Raw genomic sequence first — 11,290 nt, forward strand, 5'->3', positions numbered from 1 at the left:
AACTTTGATTTATACCAGTGCATAAAAACAATAATTACTTTTGCGGACTCTATTAGAATAATTAAGAATTCGAAAACAATGCTAAATAGATTGTGAAAACGTGAACTTTAACCTCTTTTGCACAAACATCAAGTCCATAGTTAACCATCTGAGATGAGTTTTTTTAAGTGCAAAAAAAAAACAAAACTCTGTAAACAATGACAAGTATGTAAATATATACAGTAGGCACATTATAAGTATCTGTTCTAGAGCAGGACTGGATTTTTTTCCCCAATCAAACCTTAAATAATCTAGTAAACAACTCAGACGATGATAAAGGCTGGGTGCCAACAGGAATAGGAAAGAGAACAGTGCGTCTAGACCAGGGGTGGGCAAACTGTTTGACTGGTGGGCAACAATGGGTAATAATAAAAAAAAAAATAATAATAATAATAATAATAATAATAATAATAATAATAATAATAACATAATATAAATCGTACCTAAACCTGTTTTCATGGTTCATGATTTGCTGGAGAGAGACCAGTCATTTGAAATTACAGGAGTAAACTGTCGTGTGTGTGTGTGTGTGTGTGTGTGTGTGTGTGTGTGTGTGTGTGTGTACACACCGTTATTTTAAAAATGTTGACGTTTATCATGTGTACGGAGTGAAGTGAAGTACCTCGACTTTACCCGCAATAAAAGTTAATTTAGAGTCACGAACGAACACTGCCCCCTTGTGTGCAAGTAATGCCCGTGCACCTAAAAACGCAAGCGTTTGCGTCCTCCGTGACAGTGATCATACTCCATTCATTCATTCATTCATTCATTCATTCATTCAACATAAACTAAACTAAAGCCATTTAAACCCATTGGTTCTCAACCTGTGGAGTCTCAAGAGTTTATTTTCCCTATCATGAAGTTGCGACTCACATTTATTCAACAGCAACTCTAATTCGTTTCACAAAAATAGAAAATGAGTGCTACAATACAAAATACCTCCCTCCAGTCATAATAACAATGTTGACAAAATATAACATGTAATATTAAAACATAAAAATATTCTAAAATCCCCCTCTTTTTTCAAAAATAGGGGTGGGCCAATCAAAACCCACTTTTGGGTGGCAACCCACCAGTTGAGAAATTCTGCTTTAAAGCAGGGGTCACCGACTACTCCATGGGTCCTGAGCCGTATGAAGGGCTCCCAGTTTGCTAGATTCTCCTGAAATAACAAACTCTCTGCGTTATATAAGATTATGAATGATACTTATCTATGTGAAGACACTTATCAAGCTCACGAGTTCTCTCAATAATTATCAAATGACTTAACAAGGTTGGATAGAATTGAATTTTAGACGCAGCTCAACGAGCTGTGCAATTTATTTCAGCGGGCAACTCATGAGGTCCGCGGGCACCACGTTGGTGACCCCCTGCTTTAAAGCAAGCGTACGTCAATGCAGCCATTTCTTGCATGGCTTTTTTTTTTTTTTTTTTTTTTTTTTTTTTTTTACACTGCTGTAAGTGAAATAAGAAATGTCATATAAATATATATTGACAGCTAACATGAATAAAAAATATTGAACCAATTTCATCTAAATAAACTGGGTTTATGACTGAACGGTAGCATATTTTATCGTTGTGGAAAAAGAAAAAAAAAAGAAAACATCATAAGGAGGAGCAGGAGGAGCAGGAGGAGGAGGAGCAGGAGGAGGAGGAGAAGCTCTTTCATAATATCTGCTACCTGCTGCTCCCCCCGGAGGTGAACCGCTGACGATCCTCTGGCGGGCGGACGGGCGGGGACTCTGTCGGGCGCCAGTGGTTCCAGTCGGAGCCGTCCAACCAGAGCCCAGCTGACTTCCTGGGCCCACCTTTCCTTGAAGAACATTGGTTAAAATATTGAGTAAGGGGCGGGGTTTTGGAGGAGGGCGGAGTGTGTTTGTCACCACTGTAGGGTTTTGTTCCTCTGCAATGCCTACGACCGTCACCTGAACAGGGTGGAAACACGAGCCGCTCGCCGGTGCTCTCATCCACGGGTGAGTTAACCGGAGCATCACACACTGAACTACCGTCCGTTTGTTCGACCTCAGGACTTATAGAATATAAGAGGGTAGATGCAAACTGCAGTGATGTCAGGGGAGCTTCCGCTAAGTCGCTAAATTCAAACGGATACGTTTTCCCCCCCCTCTTTAAAAAAAAAAATGTGGTTCGCCGAATTCACCGTCTTAGGTGCGCTTGCACGTTTTACACGAGTACACGTTTGCTGCGATTTCCCCCCCACTTTTACAAGCATGTTTTTCCTCAGTCAAGGTTCGCTTGCAAAAAAAAGAAAAAAAAAGGCAGACGTTATGCAACAGTGTGCGTCTCTCTACCCTCCCTCCAACTCATCTCATCTAGACAGTGGGACAAGCTGTCGAGCGAAACGCGTTTCAGTGTGTTGTAAACCTGGCAACCCAGCCATCTTGTTTGTTGTCCAACTTTCATTAGTGTGTGTGTGTGTGTGTGTGTGTGTGTGTGTGACGTAATGTGCTCTGTGATGGAGAGCGAGAGAGAGAGAGAGAGAGAGAGAGAGAGAGAGAGAGAGAGAGAGAGAGAGAGAGAGAGAGAGAGAGAGAGATGTCATACTGTAAAGATGTCCGTGAATGCATCATCGGGTCAGTGGTCGTCTTCACCACCGAGGTAGAAGTAGAAGTTGCAGTTGTTCAGACTCGCACTATCAAACCGACCTCATTTCAAGGTCCTCTTATCACACTCATTGATTATCTGCTTCTCAAGGACACCTCTCTCAAGTCCTCCCTGCCAACAAACACTTCCAAACCTTAGTTATTTTTTTCTTTGATTGAGTTCAGTGAACGCCTCCGATCAAAATGATTAGACGTTGACCCGTGCTCACATGATTTTACAGCGTATGAACAGCGACAGTTCCATAAGGATACTTTGAGCAGGTTTTTAAGAGTGACAGAGGACAACATCTCACAACCAATGACAGTTTAGCAAATCAGTCACTGTGATTAAACTGGTTTAATTGGATTACAACAAGACAATAAAGACTACTTAGATCGGGGTGGGCAAACTTTTGGGCCGGTGGGCCACAATGATAGAGCTCTTTATTGAAATGACTCTTGGAACACTGAAAAAATGTACTTACTATTAATTTAATTTCTTTAAGTTCAGAGGGCCGGATTTAAAAAAAAAAGCTTAATGGGCCGCATATGGACCCTGGGACCCTAGTTTGCCCACCCCTGACTTTATATAGAAGAGTCCAATGACTGAGATCAGGTGCAACAACTCCTTCAAGACTTTTTGTTTATATTGCAGACCAGATAGTGAAGGTGCGTTGGAGGCATGGAGGTCACCAAGAGACGTCCCCTGCGCACTGCGAATGGCACCAAGGAGGAGCCTGCACAGTGGGGAAGAGCCTGGTGAGTCCATGAAATCCATTCACAATATTTTTTTTTTATGCACCTTAACTTCTTTCAGGCAGGTAGCAGGATGCGACACGGACCTGTTAAAACCAGTTGACCTTGTTACCCGTTGAAACACAAAAAAGCTTGCAATCTTATCACATTAACATCTTAAGATGACACACAACACGATTCAGGTGTTAAGAGCTGCTGCCTTGGATATATTTGTTGCATCGACAACTTATGATGTAATGCTGGCCGTTAATAAGCATTTTATTTTTTTATTTTTTAGAAATGTATAGTGGGTCAAATGTGTGACATAAAGTGGGGAGATTTAACTAAAAATACACCACAAGCCTTAACTTAACACCTTATTGTTGCCAAACTTTATTTATCATTTGTGGTACTATTATTATATCGTATTGCGCTTTGCAGAGTGGATCACCTGTATCCAGGTACCCCAACATCATAGGTTAAAAAGCAAAGCGGAATGATATTTTATTTAAACAACCCCTACATTGTGGAACTTGCTACCACTTCAATGTCAAAGTTTTTACTGTAAATGCAAAAATGTAAACAATGAAATGTTGTGTTGCGTGTGATACTTGACTTCAAGTGTAACAGGAAGCCTGCTAAAAAGGAGAGTGTCACAATGAGAGAAGCTATCTTCGTTAACACCGTACCTGTGCTGGTTGTATAAAGCGCTGTTTAAACAGAGGTCATCAGATAATCAAAAGAGAATATTGAAAAGATGGAAGCTTGTTCTGCGTATTTACTGTAATTACTCAATAAGAAACATGACTTTGAATCCACCCAGATGGTGTTTTGACCAGGGCTGGGCAAAGTCTTTGACTGGTTGGCCACAGTGGGTTTTAAAATTCAACAGGAGTTGTCATTTAAGAGTCATTTATTAAAATGACTTGTAAAACACTGAAAAAATGGATGAAATGCTGCTATATTATGACTTACTATTAATGTCATAAACACATATGACTCAACCTGCACCTGTATTTTTCAGCGGGCCGGATTAAAAAGCTTTAACGGGCAGCATATAGCCCCCGGGCCTTAGTTTGCCCACGCCTGGTGTAGACACTCCCAGAGGGAGGGAGCAGCTGAGAAGGAGCCGGTTTTTGGGAGCAGGAGAGATTAGTGTTGGCTGTGGAGCTGGGCAGTCATTTTGACAGGCAGTCAGGTGAAGGCTTGACAGATAAGAAGATGGACTTTGAACTTGATGCGCTGTTGAATCGGGAGTCATGGAGATTTCCAAAGGATGGGGCTGAGCAAGGGAGGAGGCCGGCAGCAGAACGTTGCATGAGCTCACGATAGTTGTGCATTTGTAGGAGTAAAATAAAATTAAGAAAAAAATCGTAATGTGATTTCAGATACTTAAATAATAATAATAATAATAATAATAATAATAATAATAATAATAATAAGTGGGTTATGGAGCTGTTTTCATTGGGTCGCGGTTAAATATATATGTATATATATACATGTATATATATGTATATGTATATATATGTATGTATATATGTATATGTATATATATGTGTATATATATGTGTATATATATATATATGTATATATATAAAGTCAATAAACTTATGAAAGAGTGTCATCATGTGAATCAAAGTGTGAATGTAATTGTTGCTTATGTACTTGTCTTTGAGGCAGAAACTTAAAAAAAAAAAAAAAAAATCTTTAAAGAATTTTTTTTTTAACAGATTCATTGTTTTGGGAGGAAGTTCTCCAGCTTTGGCGAACACCCGCTCACAAGACACTGAGGACGCCGGAGTCCATCAAAACTGTAGTTCTAGCAGGAAGAGGTTTATTAGCTGATTGGCCGACATGAGATCAAAATGGTGCCACACCGATCCACACGACTTTTCTCTTTTTTTGGGCTCCAAAAAAAGAGTTTAAAGTGTGAGGGTTTCTTTCGGCGTCTGCAGTGTCTGTATCGGTCACGTGACTTTTACTTTAAGCGATACACGCACCGACACGGGGTTTCGCTCAACACGTGTGCCGATGCATCGGTGCTGCCTTGTCCTGAGACTCCACCAGTTGAGAATCACTGGTCTGAAGCACACAACATAATTAATCCTTTAACACAGCCAAAGTTTTCTCTTCACAATACAAAATGAGCCTGTTTGTGTCCGACCCGTGCCGTCCTCAGGGAGGTGGACTGGTTTTCCCTTATCTCCGTGGTGGGCCTCCTCTGCTTCGCCCCTTTCATCGTCTATTACTTTGTGATGGCCTGCGACCAGTACCAGTGCTCCGTCACCCAGCCTGTTCTGGAGCTGTTCCAGGGCGAGACCACCCTGCTCTCCATCTGGTCCCGGACACCCTCCTTCACCTGGTCCGCTGCAAAGATCTACACCGCCTGGGTGGCCTTCCAGGTAAAAGCAGGATATTAATTAGTTGATTAAAGTTAAAGTAAAAAGGAAGGAGTTAAAGTTGGAAAAAAAAGGGAGGAATCCAGGGCTCTTGGCAAATATAAGCATGTTAAAGATGTTTCTGTCTTTGCAGGTGTTCCTCTACATGTGCGTCCCTGATGTCTTGCACAAATTTCTTCCTGGTTATGTTGGTGGAGTACAGGATGGAGCCCGAACTCCTGCTGGTAATGCGCAACATATTAATACTGCTTTTTATTTTATTTTATTTTATTTTATTTTATTTTATTTTATTTTATTTTTTTATTTATTTATTTAATTATTATTATTTTTTTTCTCTCTATGATAACATTGTGACCAAAGCATTGTGGAGAGCATCTCTTTCCAAATTCACCCTTCCTGTGGTGTCTCTGATTGCGTCCGCAGGCCTGGTTAACAAGTATGAGATCAACGGGTTGCAGTGTTGGGTCATCACTCACGCTCTTTGGCTGGCCAACGCCCACTACTTCCACTGGTTTTCTCCCACCGTCATCTTTGACCACTGGATCCCCCTGATGTGGTGTACCAACATACTTGGATACGCTGTGTCCACCTTCGCTTTCCTAAAAGCCTACCTCTTCCCAACCAATGGCGTAGACTGGTGAGTAACTGGGCTGAAACAAAGGCCTGAAGCAATATATGTATATATGGATGTATGTGTGTATATATAAAGCACGTAAATAAACTGGCTGTTCATGTGAATCTACATTTACTTATACACCTCAAACGCTTCCACGTTTAACACCAACTTTTAATATTCATTTATTAAGCTGACAGGTTGTCAAACATATGCATATATATACATATATATATATCTACACATATGTAGATATATATATGAAGCCCACTCTGTTGCTCCCTTCGTGTGCGTGTGTGTGAGTGTTTGTTTGTTTGTTTTCATCTCTCTTGCACTCTGTTTAGATACTGACAAATATAACATGCACAAATATCATCGCATTTGTCAATCGCTGTATTTTATTTTGGGAATTGCTTCTATTTCCTGTCCAGGTTGACAGGAAATTAAGCTGGACAGCTTGATCGCTCGCGGCTCCCGCACAAAATAGACCAGATGCTGAAACAATCGCCTCACGGCGCGAGCCAGCCGCGGAGGTGCGGTTAACAAGGGCGCTGAAAGGAAGCGGGCTCAGTTTCGCGGCGCTTCCGCGTCTAGTATGAACTAGAACTTACTTTTGCAATGCGACTAAAAAAAAAAAAAAAAAAAAAAAAAAAGAAGGCTGATTAAAATGTTTAATCACGATTAATCGCAACACGATTAATCGCTAAGGAATACAGCGTTGCTGCCAAATCAAAGGCTGGTTTGAAGCAAGAAAAGACAAGTTAGCTGTGTTAGCCGTGAGCTGTGCTACACTGATTTAAGTTTATTTTGCTTTGGTGGTTTACTGTTACTGATTAATGTTATTTGCTGGGCGAAGAGTGCAGTCATCACCAAGCTCTGAAGACACTTTGAAAATGAATGCACTTACTTGATAAGTTACATTTACACAATTATTTTATTTAATTTTATCTTTATATGGCGCTCTAGTCTTTTTTTTCTGAGCAGTGTGTTCAACTTGAGCTGCTACATTGTTTACAAGTTTATTTTGTATCAGTGGTCTTTGCAAGGTCTACATTGCATTTACTGAGCAAAGAGTGCAGTCATCACCAAGCTCTGAAGGATCTTGTGCCGTATGTACAGTATGTGTATAGAGCAAGGATCTTGCGCCGCCATATTTTTAGGGCAGCCAGTATGGAAAATCCAGCAGTATCCAAATCTAATAAACCAATGAAGAAGAAGGTGGACGAGGTATCCAGGTTCATGTGCAAAGGCCACTGCAGTTCACTGGTGGGTGAACACGCAGGAGAGGGAGGGGTGTGCACAAGAGCGCTGCAATCTAAAACGTAACCACTTGATGTCGCTGCTTCTTCTTCAGAATCTCCAAATATCGTGTTGTAGGATTATTACAGCTTAAATATGAATGTTGGAACTTTGACTATAACTATTGATTGAACACTCACGGTCGTCATTTTCTGTGTTTCCACAGCAAGTTCACAGGGAATCTTTTCTACGACTACATGATGGGCATCGAGTTTAATCCACGCATCGGCAAGTGGTTTGACTTCAAGCTGTTCTTCAATGGACGCCCTGGCATCGTGGCCTGGACTCTGATCAACCTGTCCTACATGGCGAAGCAGCAGGAGCTCCACGGCCATGTCACCAACTCCATGATCCTGGTCAACGTACTGCAGGTAAAGTGTAATTCAGGTAGACTGGTATCTCTTAGAAAGCCTCTCAATCATTTTGTCCATTGTGTGTGTGTGTGTGTGTGTGTATAATATAACCAATAATACAGTGCCGTCATTTCCGAACTATAAAGAGCACCTGAATATAAGCCGCAGCAGCTAAATTTAGGGGAAAAAACAAATGTGTACATATACAAGCCGCACTGGACTATAAGCCGCAGGTGTTTCGGTTCGGCGGCTGCCAGCCTGCGACTCTGGACTCGCACCGCGGATCCTGTTTGCGGGGTCCCGCTGGTCACCTCGGTTAATTGGTATGGAGTCGGACCAGAACTCGAGGCAGCGACGCACCGGAGCTCACAAAGACAGAGCGCATAAAGACAAGAGAACATCCAGACGAGAGCGCGAGCGCGCCGTGCTCAGAAACATTATTTGATTGATTTGTTCTGTGTTCACCCTTTTCTTGTGATATAGAAATGATCAGTATTTCTCTATTTCCTTCTTTGACTGCCAGATCGACTGCCTTTAACTTAAAAGCTGCATCATATGCAATTCTTCGTTTGTTTTCCATAATGAGGGTTTGTGCATGAAAACCTCCTTTGCGCAAACTGTCGTGCTCTCTTTCTGTATTTGGTTCCACTGTTGCTTTCGTTGTTCGTGCGAACTGCCTGTCTCACTCTTTCCCGAGCCCACCCAAAAATCCATAGTGGAGAAGGTCCCCTAGTGGCCGTTAGCTGTAAAAAAAAACATAGATTAGCTGCATCGTTGTATAAGGCTTATAGTCCGGAAATGACGGTATATTGTAATACTTGAAAATGTCTCTTTTATTCTCAAAGCGTCGCTATGTTGATTTCTTTTTTTCCCCAGCAACTGCAATCATGCTGTAATCACTGTTATGACGTGAATTTTTGGAAGCACCACAGCAAGCAGCTGACTTCACCAGACAAAATTGACCACTTCACTGCTATGTGACTTTTGCCTTCTTTCTAGGCTATTTATGTGCTGGACTTCTTCTGGAATGAGGCGTGGTACCTCAAGACCATTGATATCTGCCATGACCACTTTGGATGGTACCTGGGCTGGGGTGACTGTGTCTGGCTGCCCTTCCTCTACACTCTGCAGGTAACTCACCTCGGCCAAACTGCATTTGTGTCCATAAGAGTCAGGCCTGACCGCGCCGTCACGCAACAACCCAGGTAGTTTGGCGCGTATTCAAGAAAACAGCAGTGAAACAAAACTCGTTTTGTCCGTCCAAACTTTGTCTCAAGTAGTGTTGTGTGAAAATAATAATCATAATAATGATAATATTAATGAAGTGAACTGCTGGTGTCATACAAAAAGGCAGGTATTCAAAGTAAACCTGCATTTTGTTCATTATGCTTTCAGATTTAAAGTGAAATCTGGTTTATTGTTTGATGGCCAAACTGAACAGTGTTTGCAGCCGATATGTCAGGTTAACGCTTCACAGCAAAATACAGCAGCACATATACAACACAATGTATATTATGATAAAAATCAACTGGCTCCACTGGGTTTTCCAATCATTGACTTCCTGCCCTATCAATTCCACTTGCTGTTACATCTGAGACTAGACAGGCAGGCAGGCAGACAGACAGACAGACAGGCAGGCAGGCAGGCAGGCAGGCAGGCAGACAGACAGACAGACAGACAGACAGGCAGGCAGGCAGGCAGTCAGACAGACAGACAGACAGACAGACAGACAGACAGACAGGCAGGCAGGCAGGCAGGCAGGCAGTCAGACAGACAGACAGACAGATACTTCCTGTCTGAACGATTCTACCTGCTGCCATTGACGCGGTCGCCACATGTGAAGCATGAAAAATAAGAACTTGTCACATATTTTTCTAAAGAGGCCTCTGGGACAATTCTGAAATGCGCCCCCTGGTGGTGGAGACACGCACACCGACTTTAGTGGCCTCGGTCTGCTGCTGAGCCACAAACACATCGGAGACGCTTTCGCTTTGTGTGTTTTGGGCTTGAGGTCGTTGTTCTATCCTCCATCAAAAACAAATTTACTTACTTTGATAAAAAAAAAAAGAAAAGGAAAAAAAAGAAAATGCATAATTGTGAAGAGGTGTGAGTAAGTGTTTTGGGCTCCGCAGGGTCTCTACCTGGTCTACCACCCAGTCCAGCTGACCGCCCCCCACGCCCTGGCCGTCTTGTCCCTCGGTCTGGTCGGCTATTACATCTTCCGTTCAACCAACCACCAGAAGGACTTGTTCCGGCGCACCGAGGGCTCCTGCTCCATTTGGGGCCAGAAGCCCAAATACATCGAGTGTGCGTACCGCTCGGCTGACGGTGGCCTGCACCACAGCAAGCTCATGACCTCCGGCTTCTGGGGGGTGGCGCGGCACTTCAACTACACGGGCGACCTGATGGGCTCGCTGGCCTACTGCGCCGCCTGCGGTTTTGGCCACCTGCACCCTTACTTCTACATCGTTTACATGACCATCCTGCTGGTGCACCGGTGTGTGCGCGACGAGCATCGCTGCAGCAGCAAGTACGGCAAAGACTGGAAGCGCTACACTGACGCTGTGCCTTACCGCCTGATTCCTGGCTTGTTTTAACGCAGCAGAGGGAGGGCCATGAGGGAGCAGGATAACCAGTAGGATGACATGTGAAACGTGATGTGTGTTTTTTGTAATGCAAAAAATTTAAATTTTTATATCACATGACAGTTATGTTTCTGTGCCTTGGTAAAGTGTAATACAGTGTTTTGCATTTCTTTCGAGAGGATCTATCAAAGTTTCAAACAGGCTGCATTTCCACAAAACCCCTCAGACTGTAATGTATGGCCACTCAATACAACATGTGACCGTTTCACAATACAACAGTGCATTGTTTGTTTCATTTCATTTAACACGAGTCAGACTAAAACAATTTAGGATTTTCAATTATCATGGATTTATTAAAAAATACTTTTAAAAAGTGAATATGTGTTAGCAGTTTTTCTCCTAAATTGTTATTTATTTATTTTCAAATCCCTCTATTTAAGAATCCATAATTGATTCCACTACATTTCTTTTTTTTTTTTTTTTACCAGTATGGTAAGATTAAAAGTAAAAATTGACTGACGTTTGGAACATTCTTCTTCTTCTTCTTCTTCTTCTCATTATTATTATTATTATTATTATTATTATTATTATTATTATTATTATTATTATTATTATTATGTCACAATACTTATCTTTGTTCAGACCATCTCCAGCAGCTCGATACGTC

At 42.0% G+C, this 11,290-nt stretch overlaps 1 protein-coding gene across 1 annotated transcript; it reads left to right on the top strand.

Moving 5' to 3' along the window:
• Positions 1 to 1,914: 1,914 nt before the first annotated feature.
• Positions 1,915 to 10,997, top strand: dhcr7 (7-dehydrocholesterol reductase). Its single transcript, XM_076028454.1, has 8 exons — positions 1,915 to 2,012; positions 3,295 to 3,398; positions 5,554 to 5,776; positions 5,907 to 5,997; positions 6,197 to 6,410; positions 7,852 to 8,056; positions 9,038 to 9,169; positions 10,171 to 10,997. Exons 2-8 carry the CDS (start codon positions 3,322 to 3,324, stop codon positions 10,633 to 10,635), a joined length of 1,407 nt encoding a protein of 468 aa, XP_075884569.1. The 5' UTR covers positions 1,915 to 2,012; positions 3,295 to 3,321; the 3' UTR covers positions 10,636 to 10,997.
• The last annotated feature ends 293 nt before the right edge of the window (positions 10,998 to 11,290 follow it).

The sequence above is a fragment of the Nelusetta ayraudi genome, unplaced genomic scaffold (genome assembly GCF_046127955.1).
Source record: "Nelusetta ayraudi isolate G7.1 ecotype Tasmania unplaced genomic scaffold, CSIRO-AGI_Nayr_v1 ptg000023l, whole genome shotgun sequence".
Classification (NCBI taxonomy): Eukaryota; Metazoa; Chordata; class Actinopteri; order Tetraodontiformes; family Monacanthidae; genus Nelusetta; species Nelusetta ayraudi.